We start from the raw sequence: 22,356 nt of genomic DNA on the forward strand, positions 1-22,356 counted from the left end.
AAATATTACAAATGAACTTATTGTATAACAAGTATTTAGGAGGTAGGGGTTGTCAATTTTATGACTAGGGTGCTGAGCAAAAAAAAAAAAAGAAGGTTGACAGTATTGTTTCTTTTATGGTTCATAATCTTTTTTTTTCCCTAGGACTATCAGACTTGGCTTGACCTTAGAGAATTTGAAACTCGCATTGGTGAACGTTACATTACACACGAAAGTGACGATGCCCGCTGGGAAATACATGCATATACACACAACCTTGTATACCCAAAGCACTTCATTATGGCTCCCAATCCAGATGACATGGAAGAGGATCCTTAATTATTATTGAGCTAACTTCAATAAGGAAGGATTTCATGTTATGGACTGGTATTTTGCTGCATAACTGTTGTTCTTTGTAGGTTGTCATCTGAAAGGATGCAAAGACATGAGGAAATACGATAAGGAATCAGTGACACCAATACTGTAGTTCATATTGAGTAGGTACAAGAGGGGAAACTGAGTAATAAAAACACATAATGGAACCCAAGATAAAGCTTTTCATAAATTTTTACAGCATAAGCAATAACTGGTTTTTGTATTTTTCGTAATCGTTCATTTTAGTACAATAGTGGCACTTAATTTATCTTCCCTTTCCTATTCTTAACATTTTTTTAAAAAGGAGAAAAAGGCAAGCTAGAGTCCAGTTATTGCATAGCTTGACCAAATCATACAAGAGTTACAAGGTTGATTACTAAACAGATGTGCATTTATGCAGTAACTGAGAGGCTGTCAGCATGCCATTTCCTATAGACTTTATAAACATTTGTTTAACCGACCATAGAGGCATTGAGGGGTTTTTCCTAGACTCCTGGAAAGGGAGTGCTGGACTGTTTTACGTTTCTTTTTTAGGTCAGTCAAGACTCCAAAACAGTGATCCCTAACCCTTTTGGAGTTGAAATTCTGAATATGCTCTTTGGAACATGAAAATTAAGTTGTCACCTTTTGTAAGTATTGCTATGTTGCAACAGCCCCTAAGGTCATTCGGGACAACTGATGTACAAAACCAGGAGTAGGAACTGCTGGTCTCAGTGCTGAGTTGTTATGTATGTCTTCTTATAGCTCAACTCTGCTGCTAAATATTCACGTTCCCACTGACGCCATTGTGGTGCCACAATTGGATTCCAACATTTAATAGGTATAGATCTGAATTCTAACTACACAATTTATCTTTACATAGGGTTGAATAATTTGAGGAAGAAAATTAAATATATGCTAAAAGTAGGCCAGTGCAGAGTCAGTTAATGCTACAGGAAAGAATAACAGCATCCTTTTGTTCTTCCTTTAGCTTATTGGAAGGCTTTACAGATACCTGGAATGTTTTAAAACCAATTATATTTTAAGCAGTTTGAGGGAGTGGACGGGGTGGAGCATGAAACAGTTTATAAGAGTACGGCTGTATTATCAGCTGAGCAAATGAAAGAATGAAATAAGTTTTTTTTTTTTTAAACACTGCAGCTTCAGCAGCCAGCTAAAGACATTTTTTTCTATCCAGATATCATATTTAAGAGGTTAGACTTTTTCATAGCTTTTTAAAAGTTACTAACAGTTTTCCCCCAAAAAAGTTAAAGATCTGGTGGGACCATTCACTTATAAAAAATCTAGGGACTTTTTGTTTGATTCCTCAGTAATCATTGTAAACATTTTTCCCTCCAAAAAAGAGCCAAAGATGTGGAGCCAAAAACTCTGGCTCCGTTCTTTAATTACCTGTGTTGGCCTCAGCAGGTGACAATCTGTCTGAGCCTTGAGTTCCTCAATCTATAAAATAAAGATTATAATTCTTGCCTGTACCTTTCTCACAGTGTTGTTGTGAAGATCAGATGTTGATAAGCTAAAAGTTATAAATGTGTTAACTGTCACTGCCCACAGAATTTGAGGTAGCAAAGGAAAAGAATGTTCTTCTTGTGAACAGACTAAGACTGAGAGGGCCCTTAGAGATCCTGAAGCTACTGCCTTATCTAGGACTAAAAATATCCTTGAGAATGGAAGGAAACACACAGTGCTCCTCTTTTCTGAGCTCTTTATGTGTTTTACTCTCACAACAGCCATGAGGTAAGTGCACGTGAACTCCCTCTCACAGATAAGGAAACTGAGGCACAGGGAAATTAAGTAACTAGCTGCTGAAGGTCACAGTTAGGATGTGGGTTTGAACCCAGGCAATGTGGCTCCAGAGTCGTCCTTACCCCTCCTAACCATTTTACTATACTGCCTACCCCTAAATATCTCCAGGAGACATTCCACAATGTCTCAGTATTTCATTGTCAAATAGGAGTTTAAAAAATTAAACCAAATTAATTTTGCAAAACCTTTGGAAAGTGTATTTTCCCTGTGATAGAGGATAACTTCCCCAAATTTCTCTAAAGTAAGTGTTTATATCAGTGTGCTAAAATGAAGTAATTCTGAGTCACTAGGCACCCTATTGTGGTTTTACTGCGTAAAATGATAATTAACTGGAATGACGTTTGTTTGCTATACTTATATAATCAAACTTTACAAGCCATGAAATTAATTGCACTCTTTTTGTTTCTGTTGAATGCCTAAGAAGTTTTCTAAAAAAAAAAAATGTAAAGGCACTGTCAGATAATTTGGAGTTGAGTAATTTCTCCAGTTACTGTATAACCTGCATAACCTTTTTTTGTCTTGAAGTCATTGTGTTTGTATAAGAAATAATTGTTAGAAACATTTGATAATGTACAAAGTAGTCTATAATGACACTGTTTAGTACATTTTTATTTTTTATTACATCCCACTTTTTGTAAATATCCTCAAAGAAGCTTGATAATAAAATGTATTTCCATATCACCATACTTTTCCATGTGAAAACCTGAGCCTATCTCTAGTAGAGGTATCCAAAGAATATTTTATTTGGTTGTGTTCTTTTCCCAGGCTTTGGTAATAGAACTGTTTCGGAAATAGTATTTGTAAATGAAACCAATGCTATATTTAAGAACACAGATTTTTTTTTTTTAAATCTGACTAAAATAACAAACAACTCATTATTACAATTTTATACAAAATTTGAGGTAATAACCTCAAGGTCTCACTTCTTGGAATGAAAGTTTGGAATAATTTTAGGTTTTTCAGAAACTACCATCAAATATTCCACTACTGCAACTGCCAGAAGACTTAAGTTAAATACCTAATACCAAAGTACATGTATAGGTGTCAAGAAGCATTGCCTCTTTCCCCTTAATCATAAAAACTATTAAATAATTGGGAAGGGCCAACTATGGGCATTTTAATCTTCTAAAAATTCTCCAACCGAGTCTTTAAGGGTGGCTAGGAATGGCCCAAAGTTGAGCAGCATCTGAAAAATAAGGCCTCCATCTTCCTTTAATTTAGCATGAGATAGAGAATGCTAGTCCTGTTCTCAGTGAAGCCAAAGAAGCAATAAGAAACAACCATTCATCACTCTGCCAGTGAATTTCCAATATAGTTAAGCTATAAATTCAAAACATATAGCTAGTATTTTCTTTAATTTCACAAATTTGTGTTGCTTATATAACAGTTCTTCAGAAAGTCCATATGTCTGCTATTAATAAAAGTTTTTTGAACCAAAAAATGAGAACTTATAGAACTAAATCTTGACAATTATCTGAAAATAAGAGAGAATTAACTCAATTTAGAAAATTATTCCTCCTAAGCAGTCTGGATTTATTCTAAGTCATATTTTAAGTACCTGTTAGGTTTACTGGTATTACTGTGACTTTAAAAATTTTTTTAATCTAATTTTAATTATAAAATTCACAGAAGAATATGGTAAAAAATTCAAATACCAAAAAGGAGGACAAATTAAAAAAAGTAAGTCTTTTCCCACCCCTCAAACCAGACTGGGAAATTTAATAGTGATTATTGAAGTTCATAGCAATATAAGGCCTACCTCAAGAAAGAAGAAAAATTTCAAATAACCTAACCTACTGTCTAAAGGAATTAGAAAAAGAAGAACAAAGCCCAAAGTTAGTAGATGGAAGGAAATAATAATTATAAGAGAGGAAATAAAATAGAGACCAAAAAACAACAGAAAACATCAATGAAACCAAGAGCTGGCTTTTTGAAAAGATAAACAAAATTGATAAACCTTTTTGCAAAATTGATAAACCTTTAGCCAGGCTCATTGAGAAAAAAGAGAGGACCCAAATAAACAAAATAAGAAAGAGGAGAAACAACAGCTGTACTACTGAGATACAAAAAAAAAAAATCATAAGAGAATACTACAAACAATTATATGCCAACAAAGTGGACAACCTAGAAGAAATGGAAAAATTTCTAGAAACATACAACCTGCCAAGACTGAGTTAAGAAACAGACAATCTGAACAGTTCAGACCAGTCATTAGTAGTGAAATTGAATTTGTAATTAATAAAAAACCTCCCAGCAAACCAAAGTTCAGGCTTCACAGGGGAATTCTAAACATACTAAGAAAAGCTAATACCTAACCTTCTCAAACTATTCCAAAAACTGAAGAGAATGGAATGCTCCCAAATTCATTCTACAAGACCACCATTATTATCCTAGTACCAAAACCAGATAAGGACTCTACAAAAGAAGAAAATTACAGTCCAGTATCTTTGATGAATATAGATGCAAAAAATCCTCATAAGTTAGCAAACTGAATCCAACAATATATTAAAAGGATCACACACCATGATCAAGTGGGATGTATTCCAGGAACACAAGGATAGTTCAATATTTGCAAATCAATCAGTGTGACCCACTACATTAACAAAAGGATAAAAATCATATGATCATCTCAAAAGAGAAGAAGCATCTGACAAAATTTAACATTCATGATAAAAACTCTCAACAAAGTTGATATAGAGGGAACATATCTCAACATAATAAAGGCCACTTAACCACACTCAATAGGGAAAAGCTGAAAATCTTCCCTCTAAAATCCAAATTGGAAGGGAAAAAATAAAATTGTCTCTATTTGCAGATGACATGATACTGTACATAGAAAACCCTAAAGTCTCCACCAAAAAACTGTTAGAACGAATCCAGTAAACTTGCAGGATACAAGATTAATACACAGAAATCTGTTGCTTTTCTATACACAAATAATGAACTATCAGAGAAAGCCAGAAAACAATCCCATTTAAAATCGGCATCAAAAAGAATAAAATATCTAGGAATAAATAACCAAGAAGGTGGAAGACCTATACTCTGACAGCTATAAAACACTGAAGAAGGAATCTGAAAATGATACAAAGAAATGGAAATATGTCCTATGTTCTTGGATTGGAAGAATTAATATTGTTAAAATGTCAATACTACCCAAAAGCAATCTACAGATTTAATGCAATCCCCATCAAAATACCCATGACATTTTTCATACAACTAGAACAAATAATCCTAAAATTAATATGGAACCACAAAAGACCCAAATTCCCAAAGCAATCTTGAGAAAAAAGAACAACGCTGATGGTATCATGCTCTCTGACTTCAGACCTTACTACAAAGCTACAGTTATCAAAACAGCATATTGGCACAAAAACAGACACACAGATCAATGGAACAGAACAGAGAGCCCAGAAATAAACTCACGCACCTATGGTCAATTAATCTACAACAAAGGAGGAAACAATATACAATGGAGAAGACAGTCCCTTTAATAACTAGTGATTATTGGGCATCCTTTCCTTACTTTTTATATAAAAGTAAGTATCACTGAACAGAAAACAACCAGTCCGCATTTAGTGTTTTAATTGCTGTGAAATTACTTCTAAGCATTTCTTTAAATGTAGCTTTTCTCCAACAAAAATGGAATCATAACTACAAAACATTTTGCACCCTACTTTTTCACTTACTGAATCTTAGCAATCTATGTCAGAACATACTACTCTACCTCATTTTAAAAATATATGGATAGTTCTATTTAATCAGTCCCCTGTGAATGGCCAGTTGTTTCCAGTTATAAAACCAATCAGAATTCATGTTTACATTTTAAAATAAAAATACAGCAACGAGCTTTATTAATTAGAGGAAACCCAATAATAAGTTTCATTAAATTGAGAACACACATTTGTACCAAGAATCAAACACAATCTTAAAAGATCAATTTTCAGTTGTACTGTATGGGCTATTTTTATTGGCTGTGAAGAGATAAAATATTTTAATACTTATTTTACCTGTGATATATAAAATGTGTTCCCTTTAGTCTAGTTTCTTAGGCCAACTTGGGAGTAGAAAGTCCAAACTGAAATATCACCGCCAAGCAAGTTCACCAAACCCAGCTACAGGTGATGGAGAGGGTTTTGACTGACATGCATTCATCTGATGATTTCTACCATGAAGTCTCTGATGAGGTATCAAGGCAAAAAAGTTAAATCTTTCTCCCATCTTCGTAGGATTCATTAACATATCATAGCCCTGAAGTAACTGCTGCCTCAGTGATGGCTCATCTGATTTATCTAAAAGAACCTGAAAAGAAAAAGATTTCTTAGTGAAAATAACCAGGAGAAAGGATTCCTAGTTATTTGCAGCAATACTAATGACTATTAGCTATTCAATAAAACAGTGCTTAAAATGTAATTTCTGATCATCTACCTTAGAATCATGGTGTGTTTATTAAAGACACAGGTTGCTGTGACCCAAACCTATGGATTTGTATGTTTAGCAAATATTCCCAGGTGGTTTGATCTACACTGAAGGGTTAAGATGTCTTCAAAACAGTTGTAAAATTCGTACTCATACAGGCAGTCAGGTTTTCTTAACAAACGTGAATATTATTTGCAAGTCTTCATTTTACATCAGGAGAGATGCATGGAACTTACCAGGCTGCTCCACCCCCAGGCTGTCTGGTTACACTGAACCCTATAGTACTGAAAAGACTGGAATACCAAGGATCTGACTAACAACAAGAGCATTAAGGCCAAGTGAACTTAAAATATTTATTGAAATAGTATGAAATTAAAATATTTAATAACAGTGAAATAACATAAATCATTACCTTCAGCCGGACATCAATGCCCATATTTCTTAAAAATGTCTGCTGTTTTATTGGACCCAGAGAAGCTACTTTCCCCTGGGACATTCTGCGCAAGTAACTGAAGTCCACGTCAGCTGTGAGGTCTGCTGTTCCCGGGGCAATTAAGACATCATGAAGCCTGTGGCCACAAAACCCCTTGAACATAATTTTTTGAACGATGAGTTTTTGTACCTTTATGGTTATCATTATCAAGATTAAAGAAATGCTACCATTTTAGTACATTTTACATAACAACTGTTGAAAATATAGCCAATATCAGTGGTTTACAAACTCTTACCAAATAGCACGCTTTCTTCAAATGAGATGCTATGTGGAAAACCCACTATAAAGTGCTATGTTATAGTGCCTGAAGATGCTGCCTTTGACAGTTGTTTAAAATTTTCATTAATGCCCATGGTGATGAAGTATAAGAGAGAATTCTCCAGATGAATTCAGGTTACCAGAACCTAGATGGTGTTTTACAAAGTGTATCCATCAACTATATGCATCAGAATCACCTGAGAGCAAAGTGACTATACTCCAATAAAAATTATTTTTAAAAAAATCACCTGAGAACATGTTACTGGACTCTACCCAGACCCAGCAAATCAGAATCCTGGAGATAAGCCTAGAGAATCAGTGCTTAAAGAAAAAAAAACTCTCCAGGTTTTTCTTTAAAAGAACAAAGTTAGAAACTGAGAAACACCGATCTAGAAAATGACTTAATAACATCTAGTTAAATGTATTTCAGTATACTTTAATTAAAGTATATCGAACAGAATTGATCATATTCCAAGACAGCGGTCCCCAACCTTTTTGGCACTAGGGACCGCTTTCGTGGAAGACAATTTTGGGGATGGTTCATGTGGTAATGGGAGCGACGGGGAGCAGCAGATGAGGCTTCGCTCACTGGCCTGCTGCTCACCTCCTGCTGTGCGGCCCGGTTCCTGACAGGCCGAGGACCACTAATGGTCTGAGGCCCAGGGGTTGGGGACCCCTGTTCCAAAAGCGTAAGAAAGGATGTTTAGGAAGGATAAAACAATACATCTGGAAAGGAAAAAACGTGTTGAAAATATGACAGAAAAGGTTTGATTACAGTAGCTAGATCAAATCTATAAAAAGTAATGTTTTTTTAAATGAAGGAGGGGAAATTTTTAAGAACTTTTAAGAAAATCTTTCAATTTGAATTATTCAGGTGCTTACTAGGATCTATGCAAACCTAGGTTCTGCAACTTAAGGAATAATGCGGACAATCCAGACCCTGTTCAAAGGAGAGGTGGACAGTAAGATACAGGGTTAAGGGTAATTATAATAACATGGATTAATTATAAAATAATGTAATACAACAGTGCTAAGCACTGTAGAAACCAAAATAAGATAAAGATCTTCAGTGAGCTTCAAACCTAACAAATGACAACTGTAAGTAAACTACCAGTTAAATTCTGATAAATCATGTGACTGAATTATACATACTCTGAAGGTATCTGTCTTAGTTCCATCATGACCATAATCAGCAATCAGGGCAGCACCTCCAGTTTCTGAAATGCGTTGAGAAAGTTCCTGAATAATAACACCAGCATCAGGACACACCTCCACGTGATCCCTTGTTTCATCACACTAGTAAGGGAACAGTTGGATCAAAATACATCATTCAAAAAACCTGTTTCCTTAGGGTTTTTCTACAATGAGCATTTCTTAGTTACAATAAAAATGAATTCCTTCTCAGGGCTTCCCTGGTGGGCCAGTGGTTGGAACACTACGCTTCCACTGCAGGGGGCGCATGTTCAGTCCCTGGTCAAGGAACTAAAGTCCCGCATGTAGCACAGCCAAAAAAATTAAAAAAAAAAAAAAAAAATTTTTTTTAAATAAAAAAATAAATTCCTTCTCAATATGAATATGTTGTCTACACTCAACTTTTCACATGACGTCCTTTCTATTATACAGAACTCCTTGGTTCTCTGATATCCATTCAGTTTACAAAGATATTTTACTTTTAATGCCTTTTATAGAAAGGCATATGCCCCCTCAACCCTCCAGATGGCTAAGAACATTATCATTTTATTTATGGTGATTTTACTTCTGTATCGTAATTCATATAAATATATTCCACTGGGTTGAAAGCATGGAAAAGGAATTTTTGTCTGCCTAGAACAGTGTCTGACACATAGAGACACTGAAAAGTTGTGCTGGCGGAACAAATGATATAAATCCAATATAACAAAACAGACCCTATTAAAGCAAGTATATCTGCCTTCTTAAGCGGGAAAAGGTACCTCAAGGATATGCTCTATATCTAGTAACACCAGCTTATAAACTAGTGTCAATGTACCTGAAGCCCTAATTTCCCAAGATGTTCAACTAAGGGTCCTCAAGAAGTACATACTAGCTTAAAACGTGTATTGGCAATAAATAGTAATTCTTACCAACTGGACTAGCAGATACGAAATTTCACTAATTCCTATGATAATGAAAAAATTTTTTTCCTCATTGTGCAAACGTACATTAACTGTTGCTCCCTCCTAACACCTAGTACAAGTGAAGTACTGACCTGCTCTGATGTCTCTGCCTATAATGGCACAGGTCTAAGAGGTACACAGTCAGGCAGACTCAGCCCTTGAGTCTCACCTCATCTACTGCTTACTAGAGACAAGTTACTTAACCTTTCACAGTCTATTTCATATACTAGGCTTATTGTGAGAATTAAATGAAATAATAAACCACTAAGCCTCCAGTGCTATTAAATAAATTACTGTGGTTTGACTATATAAACTATGGGGTCAGCTGCTTCAGGCATAAAGTGACACGACTCAGCATTCCATGCTGACATTCTTAATATCCTAGACTGCTCTTCAAGACAAGAGATTCCATTACCATTTGCTCCATCCAAATGAGAGGGAAATCATCACTCCCTTTCTCATAAGTGTACACTATTCAAGTGAAGACCTAAAAAAATGAACTCCCGGGGGGTTAGCTCTCAGGAGCTTTATGAATTTGTTTCTCACTCAGGTAAATTAGCCAGACTATGAAAAAGTAGAAATGCTCACAAGCACTTAGGCTGACATTTTAAACTTAAGCTTTGCAATGAAAACTTAATTCATAGGTTTACGTTTAAAAGCTCTTCTGCTTTTAAAATCGATAACTTCTAAGGCAGAAATTCTTAGTTATGGTCCAGAAAGTAGAAATCATCTTTTTCTGAGCTCGAAAAAAAGGGAATAAAACAGGCAATCTAAAGCTCAAACATTCCTGAGAAGTACAGGTGTTTTGAACGTTTAAACTCAAACCGAAGATACACAGGCTCTTGCAATTATTCCTTGAGGACAATAGAAAGAAGGAGTAATCAAATTTTAATTTGGGTGGAAGCATGAGAAAAAAGGCATGCTCTAACAGTAGCCCAAAGAGAGTGATAATACAACTTACCTAATAATAGTTTTGAGAATTAAATGAGAAAATAGAGTAACTGGGGCTTCCCTGGTGGTGCAGTGGTTAAGAATCCACCTGCCAATGCAGGGGACACGGGTTCGAGCCCGGGTCTGGGAAGATCCCACATGACGCGGAGCAACTAAGCCTGTGTGCCACAACTACTGAGCCTGTGCTCTACAGCCCACGAGCCACAACTACTGAGCCTGCACTCTAGAGCCCACGAGCCACAAATACTGAGCTTGCATGCCACAACTACTGAAGCCCGCGCACCTAGAGCCCGTGCTCTGCAACAAGAGAAGCCACCGCAATGAGAAGCCTGCGCACCGCAACAAAGAGGAGCCCCCATTCGCTGCAACTAGAGAAAGCCGGTGCACAGCAACGAAGACCCAGTGCAGCCAAAAATAAATTAAAAAAAAAAAGTAATACATACAAAATATTCAATAAATATTGTTATTGTTACTTTACACTGTACTACATTGTTTTCACAGATACATAACTTCCTGTCAAGTAGACAATATTGTCACCATTTGATAGAGAACTGAGGTAAACAGAGACAGTCAGGGACTTGCTGAGTAAGCACTAACTTTCTTATTACATTAAGGTCACACAGCTAAGAAATGATTTGAACCCAGTCTCCTGACTCTAAATCCTGTGCGTTTTCACTATTAATAAAAAGCACCTTTCATGTTACAAGGAACTCTAAAATACTAACTCAGAAAATAAGACTGAAGATTTGGTTGGCAATAAACTTAAGAAAAAAAAATTATTCCTACTTGTATGAAGGCTTCTGCTGGGGTGGCACAAGGCGCCAAAACAAATCTCAGTTTATCAGAAACCTGTGGATCAATATCAATGAGTACTTCTCGCCATCCGTGTGGTGTTTTCTAAACACAAAATAACACATAAAAACAAATTTTTGCAAGTTCTCAAAATTGCCTCTACCAAAATAACTTTTCTCCTCTTATCATATACAAGATAGATAACTAACATTTACAGAGCACTTTACCACTTAAATTATTTAAAGGCATTACTTCATTTCCTTTTAACAGTATGAGTAGAATGATAGATGCAAACTATTAATGCTGTTTAGATAAGAAATGGAGGAGGAAGTAAGCAACATGGAAAGTGCCCCAAAAATGGAAAACAGACTTAGGAGGACTAATCAGAAGCTTCTGCCAACAAATTACTACATAATGATATATACTCTTAACCCTATAAGTTACCAGTACATGTGCATTACCACCAAATCTTAAATCTCCTCACAGAAAGAATGAAGAAAAGTTTTAATTTTTGGAATTTAAAAATAGTTGCTAAAAAATAATCCTTCATTGCACTATAGTGATTTACTATCTTACATTCTCATACATCTTTATCCCAGAAGAATTAAGAATCCTTAATATCCTAAGAATTAAGAATTCTTAATATTTCACTTTTGCCTTTCAATTATTTATATTCATCAAACTTCCAGATATAGCTAACTTCAACAATAATTAAACACCATAAATGTTTATTCTTACAACATAAGGCCCTTTGTTATTCAATTATAAATGTGACTTCTTTCCCATCAATACCTGAAACTTATGCACAGGAAGAACATCGAAAAATTCATGTGCAAGATAAAAGCTGTACTCTATTTAAAAACAGAAGAAAAAAAATTAACATTTCAGCATTTTCAAGGCAATCAATTGGTTGTTTTGAACATTAACAAAAAGAAAATGCATAGTTCTTCGTAATGGAACTTGTGATGCTTCCATAATTATAATTTCCACAGAATCACCCACCTCTTCATGGCAAACCTACTGTGCAGAACATACATAGGAACAATTATTACTATTCCCATTTTCCACATAGAGGGTCAGAGAGCTGAAATATCCCAGTTATCAGTTTAATGTTTTATTCATCACCAGGCCCAAAAGAAATCAGAACTCAAATTTGTTAGCTGGAAAAGGATTTGAATTTCCTAAAATCATCCAAGACGCTTAAGGCCAGGAATGGCTGTGGTGCCTTGGCCAAGGTCAGACCACCACTTTAGGTTTGAGCTGGGGCTCGTCAATATAACATTCTCGAGGAGTGAAGGGATTCTCCTACCACCCCTTGCTTGCCTCTAGGCAAGTAAGGATGATCAAAAGATGAGATAATTAAAGTAAACTCATCTACTAACACTGCTTCCTTCGGGCCCCACTGCCTTGGGCTACTTCGTCATCAGTACTATCTGAGGGGTAGGGAAAAAATAAAAAGTACAACCGAGATCCATGTTTTGGTTTTGGTTTGCTTTGGTTTTTGCAACACCACATGAAATTATTTTCTAACACAATGCTGTTCTCCATAGGTAAGGGACTTGGCAGCCCTAACTCAATCTACTACATTGCTCTACAAGGTTGTGGTCACCCAGCACTACTGTGAGGGGTTGTGATAAAAATTCTTTCATTAATCAATGTAAAATAATTACCTTTTGGAACATCTTGCAGATCTCGGTACCAGGAAATTGGAATTCCAGACTTAGTGACACCTTTCATATATACTGGGGATCCAGCATTTCGCTCTAATAGGACCTTCTCTTCAGTCAACGTTAATGCTTGAATCTCACTTAATTTTTGGCTCACTTCTACCAGATGTATTGAAATGTCACAGTTTTTCAGCACAGATGCAAGCTGACTGAACACCTAAATATAAAAAAAAGAAGAAATCGGCAAAATCTTGTTGAGCAGATTTTAGGTTTTCTAACCATTTACCTCAATAATTTGCTCATGTCACAGCAAAAGTAATAATTGGTTTCAGAGAACCTCACACAAGTCACTCTCCAGCAGTCTATGAGCATCATAACCTACCGGAGTTATTAAACATAGTCCATATAAGAAACAAACAGTACATAGTACACAGTACAGTTTGGTTTCCTACTGATAAAAATTAGAATTAGGACTAACAAATGAAAATAAAAGCTTTAGCATCCAATAAAAACAATGATTCAGATTAGGGAGTCTAAAAAAAGACCCAAGAAATAAAATGTATATAGCCTTGATTTTTTTTTAACTTTGAAAAAACAGATTTATTACTTATAAGACCTGAAAATTATTATACACATCACACCTGGGGCCACACAGCAAGTTCATGGGTAAAGAGCTAGGCTTGATTTTTAAAAGCTGCTATGGGGGCTTCCCTGGTGGCGCAGTGGTTGAGAATCTGCCTGCCAATGCAGGGGACACGGGTTCGAGCCCTGGTCTGAAAAGATCCCACATGCCGCGGAGCAACTAGGCCTGTGAGCCACAACTACTGAGCCTGCGCGTCTGGAGCCTGTGCTCCGCAACAAGAGAGGCCGTGATAGTGAGAGGCCCACGCACCGCGATGAAAAGTGGCCCCCACTTGCCACAACTAGAGAAAGCCCTCGCACAGAAACAAGACCCAACACAGCCAAAAATAAATAAATAAAATTAAAAAAAAATAAAATAAAAATAGAAAGCTGCTATGAAGGGAGTATCCCAAAGAAGATCATTGGCTAGCCACTGATACAGCAAGTAGGGCCCTAGAAAGTGATGCGAAAGTCAAACTGCTGTATCTCAAGTGATTAGGCCAGCAAACCTTGGGCAGCAGGAGGCTGTGGCAACAGCTTGAAAAAAAATAAAGAAAAAAAGAAAACGAAAAAGCTGCTATGCCTACAAAATAGTCTCACCCCTGAGATGATCAGACTGTATCCACAAGAAATCAGATTTGAATGGCACTAATTACTTGACAGTTTAACTCTGAGATTCTTTCCCATTTTCAATTTCTTCTTAGCCACACACATTTTTTTGCTACTGTAAACATGAGGAAAAAAAGGACTATACTAATGTTTTATCAATATCTTAATGCTAAAAATTCAATGCCAATTGCATAAAGTACATCAATATATTTTTCATTTGAATTTAATACTGGTGATTTGCCTCCTACTTTTGAGACATGAATATGCAGGTACAGACTGATTAGGACAAGGCGACTTTTCCAAATTTAGTTTTGAGATGAAACTATACATAGAAAAACTTCTCGCCAAGAGAAAAATCCTTCAGAAATATGATCAAAAATAAAGTCTGTAACTACACCTTTGGCTATTTTCTTTACATTCCTTTAAATTCTTTGTTTTTTTAAGAGTTCTCAGGACTTGATCTAGGGAAGCATCCTTTAGACATTTTAAGAGCTGTGGGTATAGTTTGGTGCATATAGTTTGGAGCACGGAATTCAAGGTAGAGCACAGAAACAAGTCTGATTGTGAACTTCTTGTACTGATAAAAGGGTAGCTGCCAAAGATGTTTCCGCAGGGGAATGATAAAGCCAAGCATTTTCTTTCCAAAAGACAAGCATAAAGAATGGATTATGGGGGACAGGGATTAGGAATTTGGGATTAACAAATAAACACTACCATATATAAAATAAACAACAAGGACCTACTGTATAGCTCAAGGAACTATATTCAATATCTTATAATAACCTATAATGGAAAGTAATCTGAAAATATATATATAATCACTTTGCTGTACACCTGAAACACTGTAAATCAACTATACTTCAATTAAAAAAAATTTTTTTAAGAAAAAAGAGCTTTGGGCTTAATTTTTAAAATTCTTGAAACAAAATATTGTTTGAGAATCTTATTAAATATTTTATATTCAAATGACTTTGCCAATTTAAAAAGATACAAAATAGAGCCCTGGAAACATAAATCAGTGGGTTACCCCCACCACCAAAAACATACAATATAATAAGGATTCTTATTTGTCAGATATTTGTAAATTTTCTTTGAAAAAAAAATCCTTCAATTCTTAATTTCAAGCAGAAATCATATAGCATCAAGAAATTTAAATTTCTTCTTTCTTTTTTTTTTTTTTTTTTTTGCAGTACGCGGGCCTTTCACTGCTGTGGCCTCTCCCGTTGCGCAGCACAGGCTCCGGACGCACAGGCTCAGCGGCCATGGCTCACGGGCCCAGCCACTCCGCAGCATGTGGGATCCTCCCAGACCAGGGCACGAACCCACAACCCCTGCATCGGCAGGCAGACTCTCGACCACTGCGCCACCTGGGAAGCCCAAGAAATTTAAATTTCTTTAAATTGAATATGCATTTTTTTTACACTGATTTGTCAGGTACACACAAAATAAACTCACAATTTATTTTGGAACATACAATGTAAGTAACTTTGATGTTAGTAGAATATGCCCCGTAGCTATTCATAGGGGTTGTACCAAAATATACTTACAAGCAGTACATGAGAGTTCCCCTTGCTCCCCATCCTCACCAACCAAGGTCTGACAACCTTGGTGTTGTCAGACTTTCTAATTTTGAGGGTACAGGGGTTACTCACTGTGATTTTAATTTTCATTTCCCTGACTACCAATGAGTCTGAGCATCTTTTTGTTTTCATTAGCCACATGGATTTCCTCTTTTATGACAGGCCTGTTCACATCTTTGGCGTGACTTTTCTGAGTTATCTGTCACCTTCTTACGGATTTAAAGGAGATCTTCGGGGCTTCCCTGGTGGCGCAGTGGTTGAGAATCTGCCTGCCAATGCAGGGGACACAGGTTCGAGCCCTAGTCCAGGAAAATCCCACATGCCGCAGAGCAACTAAGCCCATGGGCCACAACTACTGAGCCTGCGAGCCTAGAGCCCGTGCTCCGCAACAAGAGAAGCCACCGCAATGAGAAGCCCTCGCACCACAACAAAGAGTAGCCCCAGCTCGCCGCAACTAGAGAAAGCATGCACAGCAACAGAAGACCCAACGCAGCCAAAATATAAAAAATTAATTAATTAATTAAATAAATCTATAAAAGAAAAAAGTTCTTTATGTATTCTAACTACCAGTTCTTTGTTAGTTATATGCGTTACAAATAACTCCTCCCACTTTGTTTTGTCTTGTCACTTTCTTTATGGTGTCTTTGAAGAACAAAATGTTCCTAGTTTCTTTAAAGAACAAAAAAGTTCTTAATTTTAATGTATTTGAAGTTATTAATCTTTTCCTTTATGGCTTCTGCTTTTTATATAATGTAAAAAACTCCCTACTCAGAAGATGAATATATTCTCCCATAATATCTTCTAAATGTTTTATACTTTTAGCTTTTACATTCTCCCCTCACCCCCATTTTTTAAGATTAGAAACATAACAAGTAATGATTCATTATATTATTTTGACATTACATTTTAGCTGAGAAATATGAGATTAAGGAGATAAGACTGAAAACCAAGGAAATCAACAAAGTTTTCAAACTCAGTCAAAAGTAACAAGGGTCAGGTACGTGAGACTTTAAGACATTCTTTTATTACTTACCCTCAAAATATCTCCCAAGAGGGTACCCCTGCCTGGGCCCAGTTCCACCAGTTGGAAAGCTGCATTTTTTCCAGTGGCTATCCATTCACTGATTAACCATATCCCTAGGAGCTGTGACAAGGAAAGAACTACATTCAAGCATTATAAAGCATAAAAATATACCACAATATAAAACTCTATGTAAATAGACTTTACGCAGGAAGGCAAAATGTTTCCTAACAACCATACACGTTATTTAACATGTTAATATATGTATACGCACACAGGAACTTCACTGGGACTACAGTACAACACACACCACTTAGGAAGCTTAATAACAGAAGAAAACACCTAGTTAAAAGGCAGCCTCTACTATAAAAGGTCCCATGACACAGATAAGAGGATATCACTTACTGAAAGGTACTAGTATTTGAAAGCAAACAGACATATGAAATATGATTCTGCCATTTCTTCATATTCATGTAATTTCAATAATTACATGGCTTTAAGTCATAATATTTTTTAATGCCTAGATTTTTCTTCCTTTTGTGTACTATTTTCTATTTCTAAAGTGATCAAAGGTTATATATGGAAATAAATGAACTAGAATTCCTGAAAAGAATTCAAAGTTCTTAAGGAGACTTCTACTGTAAATACAGCTAAATAAGGGGTATAGGCTATAGAGTGCATTTTGATTCCACTAATTCCTCAGTATTTTTTATCTTTTCTCTCTTCCTTCTTGAGGGAACTCTCAACCTTCTTCTTCACCTTGCCTGTTGTCTCTCTTTGTCTTTCCATTCTCATTTTTTCCATCTGGTTCTCCTCTTTTCCAACACCTTTTCTTCCATTTCTTTTCTTTTTCTTTCCTTCTGGCCTTTGTATCTCTACATTTCCTTTTCTACAGTAAGGTATAAACCTTTCAAATGTCCTTGATACCTCTATTACTCTCTATTCCTTCAGTATATAAACCACTAAAAAATTAAAACTCGATGAATCACCGAAAACAAAGCTGTAAAACACTACTGTAGAATACTACGTGATCTACTCTCAAATGTTTGATAATTAGTTTCTTCTAGAGTTTAGGTTGGATATTACCTCCCCAAAGATCTGACTTATTTCAGGTGAAGTAATGAAATCTCCTTTTTCTCCTAGCATGTCACGGTTCACATAATAGCCCTAAGTAAAAAGAAAAAATGGAGAAAACAAATTAATTTTCAAATAAGCTTTTTAAAACACCCCTCCAAAATCTCACATAATGTATACAGTGAGATAAACAAGTTATTTCATAAGAAAGTTCTCTCTTCTAAATAAGCAAAATAAACAGCGTCTTTATGTAAATTTTACAAAGTAACAGTCATTTTGCAGAACTGGTAGAAAAACAATCACTCCTTGACTACAAAGGCAGAAGCCAAGCAGGGCCCCTCTCCACACTGCACAGCTGCCCTCCCTCTCCTGCCTCCACACGAAGACCCTGGCTGCCCTGCAAGCCCCTCGCCCAACCTCTCCCACTGTGTTTCAAATCAGCCCTGCCTGCTCTTGAGGCTGCTTCTTGACCTGGGTGCTGGTGACACGGGAGTGTTCACTTTGTCAAAATTCATCAAGCTGGGGCTTCCCTGGTGGCGCAGTGGTTGAGAGTCCACCTGCCGATGCAGGGGACACGGGTTCGTGCCCCGGTCCGGGAAGATCCCACATGCCACGGAGCGGCTGGGCCCGTGAGCCATGGCCGCTGAGCCTGTGCATCCGGAGCCTGTGCTCCACAACGGGAGAGGCCACAACAGTGAGAGGCCCGCGTACCGCAAAAAAAAAAAAAAAAAATTCATCAAGCTGTATAAATGTGATTTTGCATTTTTCTATGTGAATGTTATATCTCAATAAAAAGTTGATTTGTTTGTTTTTGTTTTGTTTTGTTTTTAATTTGCCCTGCCTGGCCATACATCCTTGCCATCGCAAATGTTCTCCTTTCTCCTCTCCCATCTCTCCCTGGCAATCTTCTACTCAGTAAGACTGAATCTGCTCAAATGCCATCTTCTCTGACCTCCTCCTCCAGCCCTCCAACCTCAGGCAAAACCGCATGCCTCCTTTTCTAAACTTATTTCTTTATATATCTAAATTTTTCACCAGAAGGATTAGTCATTTGGAGGACAGGACTATGTCTTATTTACCTTCATATACCAAGTTTTAGCGTAGTGTCTAGCCTTCAAGAAACACTCAAGAATTGTTTAAAATTTCCCTATGCCCTTCAAGCCCCTCCTTCTACCAGCTTACTCTCAGCAGGTGACCTGGGCTCTGGCCCACACAGGAATTAAAGAATGTTATTAAATAGACTTCCTCAGGTTCCTGACCCCATCCAGCCTCCACTGTTCCCATTCTTTCCTTGGGACTCAAAGTCTGAAACACCTACACCTTCTGCTCTTTTCCAAACTTAACCCTGTTCTCTGGCTCAATCACCATTCCTCACATAGCCCCCATGGGCCAGGATCTTTCTATCACAGCTTTCTCTTACAGCTTCAACTTTTCTCCCTCAGCATTATAAATTTAATTAAGTCACTTCCATCTTTAAAAAAATTTTTTTCACTCCATACAGCATCTCCCCTCTAGCCTTTCTCTTTCCCTTCATAAGGAAGTATTTCAGGGGTGGGGTGTGTGTGTGTGAGAAACAAACCACTCTGGCAGTCTAATGAACACTACAGACCCTTCATAGAATGTTTTTAAATGCACAGGACTTAAAACACACAGGACTAAATATGAAATCAACTGAAAAATACTTATCAGGCTTCCCTGGTGGTGCTGTGGTTAAGAATCTGCCTGCCAACACAGGGGACACGGGTTTGAGCCCTTGTCTGGGAAGATCCCACACGCCGCAGAGCAACTAAGTCCGCGAGCCACAACTACTGAAGCCTGCGTGCCTAGAGCCCGTGCTCCGCAACAAGAGAAGCCACCGCAATGAGAAGCCCGCACACTGCAACAAAGAGTAGCCCCCGCTCGCTGCAACTAGAGAAAGCCCGCGCGCAGCAACGAAGACCCAACACAGCCAAAACTAAATAAATAAATTTATAAAAAAAGAAAAATACTTATCAAATATTTTAAAAATAAATTTGTGATATAGTAATATATATACACCTTTATAAGTGTATTAAAAAGCAAAATTGAGCTGAAGTTCTAATAAATAATGAAGTTTTAAAGTACAGAGAAGTACAATAGTATTCTGAAATATCATGATCACTCTGTTGTGATATGACAATGTCAGTGATTTCCACTGACGCTAAAATCACAGAGTATTGCTGATGGTACTGGTTGTTGCCTATGTTCATAATCAGAGAAACACTAAACTTCAGTTAGAGGTTAATGAAAATAAAAGTGTAATTTTTATTCCCATCCACGTCTATAAACCCCGATTTCTATTCAAGGATCCCTAGGTTAAGAACCTCTACTTTGCATTTGAGCTACCTCAAGGCTTACTCCTGAAAAACCTTCTCTTCTCTAAGTATACTCTCACTGGTTCCTTTTTATTTTAACGTCATCTATATACTGATGATGACCAAATTTATATATGCATGCCCAATCTTTCTTACGAACTCCAGACTCTTATGGCCAACAGCTCACTTACTATCTCCACCTGATGTCACTGCCAACACAATGTACATGAATGCACCTCCTAAAGGTTTCCCATTGCACTAACACAAAAATCTAAATTTCATGAAAGCACTGCATGAACTGGCTCCTCTCCAAACTCATCTCATACTACTTTCCTCACCATCAAACCCTCCCACCCACCAGTCACTGCCCTGCAGCCACACTGGTGCCCTTCTCTTCTCTGTGTACCAAAGCATTTCCCAGCTTAAAAACCTTGTGTTTCTGGATCCTCTGCTGGGAACCCACTTCTCCCAGACTTTTGCCAGGCTGGCCCATCCCCATCCTTCAAGCCTCAGCTCAAATGTACTGGCCCTCCCTGACCACCTACCTAAGGAACTTCTACAATCCCTATTCCCACCACAGTATTTGCTTTCAATCCCTATTAACCCAGTTTTGTTTGTTTGTTTTTTCCTCCCTCAGAAGCACTTACAACAATCCACAATGATCCTGTTTAATTATTTGTTTCCTTGTTTATGGTTCATTATCTCACTAGAACATAAGTGCTATGCTCCATTGTCCACTGCAGTATTCCCAGAGCCTGAGACAGTGCCTGGCACATATGGCGCCTCAATAAATGGATAAATGATGAGTGGACCTCAACTCTAACCCAGAGATGTTTGTTTTAAAACTTCTCCTTATCTGAACTTTTGGTACATTGTAACACTGCATACAGGCATTAAAGGATCTCTTCCATTACTAAACCTCTGGACCCTGAGTCACTCTACTATATCCAACAGCAAAAGGCCAAATGAATCCAAGCATTCCACAGATCTCATATTTCAACCCAACCAAAAGGTGAAACATTCTAAAATAAAAGGACCACAGGCTTTCACCAAGTGACTTTGCAGAGCAGACAAGGAAATGAAGGTCAAAAACCTGTGACAATGCCTAATGCTAGAACGTAAACGCCCAGACCTTCCATTCTCAATGGAATACTCTTCCAGTGCCTGCTGATGCCATCCCAACACAGCTTTCCAGGCACTAAATTCGTATTTCCTGTTGCCTATTGGACATTTCCACCTGAGTCCCACAAACACTTCAAATTCAAAGAGTTCGGACTGAACTCTTTCCTACCTCTACCTCCTCCTGAACTCACTTCTTCCTGAAAAATGACTCCAGTATCTACCATAAACCCAGGCAGGGAAGTCATCATTCCTTCATCTCATAAATCCAATCGGTTACATCGTCCCCTGAACATCTTTGTAACTTGTCCTCTCTTTAAAGCCACTGCCGCTGACTTGACCCAGCCCTGACCAACTGACAGATTCATTTATGTGTCCCCAGGTCTTCGAGCGTGGCTCTTCCCCTGGAAGGCAACTGCCAGGGCTGAGGACCTTCGGGGTCCTCTCTGAGCATATCCTCCTGGTTCACACCTCGCAGCGCAGCTAGAGCGGGCCTGGTCCCCGGGCTCCCCGACCCATACCTTGGCTGGGTTGGTCAAGACCTCCTTCATGTACTCGGCCACGGTGATGGGACCAGTAGACTTGATTTTGTACATAAGATGCCGCAGCATAGGTGTCACCGGGTTGTTTTCTGCCGGCTCATTCCCGGAGCTGAAGTACTTTCCTCTCCAAAGACAAGTAAAGACTGTAGAAAACACACATTAAACGGCATTCATTAGAAACCTTAGTACTGGCATCTGCACAGCAGCCGGAGCGATTTCAAAGCGGCTTCGTCAACCCTTCACCTCGGCCAAAGCCAGGAAAGCGGTCTCGGGCCCTCAGCACGCCCAAAGGGCGCAGCAGGCACGCGCTTGGCCCACGACCACACAGCCGTTTCGTGTCTGACGCTGGACTCCAGGCTGCAGCCCAGAGCGCCCCGGAGCCCCCTCAACTGGAGAAGGCGCCCCGGGCGGTTTTCGCGGCAACGGGGGCTCGGGCACCGCAATTGCTTACCTGCGCGCACGGCGCACAGCCGCCCAGCGCCTGCCGCAGCCAAGACGCTCATCCCAGACTCCTCACGCAGCTGCAAGGCGTCCGTAGGTGGGAAATGCGCCTATTTCCGGGGGAGGACACGCCCTCTGCAGGAAGTA

The 22,356-nt window shown here is 38.0% G+C and overlaps 2 protein-coding genes across 6 annotated transcripts in view; one reads left to right on the forward strand and one right to left on the reverse strand.

Annotated features, from left to right (window-relative positions):
• PRKD3 (protein kinase D3) overlaps positions 1-2,838 on the forward strand; it is a 78,415-nt gene extending 75,577 nt beyond the window's left edge. For all 3 annotated transcript variants that reach the window (XM_030857910.2, XM_030857911.3, XM_060309711.2), the window contains one exon: positions 145-2,838. In XM_030857910.2, the coding sequence (XP_030713770.1) occupies positions 145-318 (174 nt within the window). In that variant the 3' untranslated portion in view covers positions 319-2,838. The remainder of the gene's footprint in view (positions 1-144) is intronic.
• NDUFAF7 (NADH:ubiquinone oxidoreductase complex assembly factor 7) lies at positions 79-22,338 on the reverse strand. 3 transcript variants are annotated; one of them, XR_004039888.2, is made up of 11 exons: positions 22,220-22,338; positions 21,748-21,911; positions 17,787-17,867; positions 16,713-16,823; positions 12,873-13,086; positions 11,995-12,053; positions 11,197-11,307; positions 8,477-8,620; positions 6,986-7,159; positions 6,165-6,456; positions 79-406 (listed from the first exon to the last, which is right to left on the reverse strand). XR_004039888.2 is itself a non-coding variant. In XM_030857912.2 (10 exons), exons 1-10 carry the CDS (start codon positions 22,269-22,271, stop codon positions 6,241-6,243), a joined length of 1,326 nt encoding a protein of 441 aa, XP_030713772.1. In that variant the 5' UTR covers positions 22,272-22,338; the 3' UTR covers positions 79-6,240. The 3 variants fall into 3 exon arrangements, 2 of the variants coding, with proteins under 2 accessions (XP_030713772.1, XP_060165695.1); XM_030857912.2 differs by having other exon boundaries at positions 79-6,456; XM_060309712.1 differs by lacking the exon at positions 17,787-17,867 and having other exon boundaries at positions 79-6,456.
• Positions 22,339-22,356: the final 18 nt, after the last annotated feature.

Source organism: Globicephala melas, chromosome 12 (genome assembly GCF_963455315.2).
Source record: "Globicephala melas chromosome 12, mGloMel1.2, whole genome shotgun sequence".
Taxonomy (NCBI): domain Eukaryota; kingdom Metazoa; phylum Chordata; class Mammalia; order Artiodactyla; family Delphinidae; genus Globicephala; species Globicephala melas.

Excerpts from the sequence above, each read along its gene's own strand:
- NDUFAF7 (XM_030857912.2), bottom strand. The coding sequence starts at position 22,271 with ATGAGCGTCTTGGCTGCGGCAGGCGCTGGGCGGCTGTGCGCCGTGCGC. Across the intron at positions 17,868-21,747 it reads TCTTGACCAACCCAGCCAAG|GGCTATTATGTGAACCGTGA; the intron begins GTATGGGTCGGG and ends CTTTTTACTTAG. Across the intron at positions 6,457-6,985 it reads GCATTGATGTCCGGCTGAAG|GTTCTTTTAGATAAATCAGA; the intron begins GTAATGATTTAT and ends TTTTCTTTTCAG.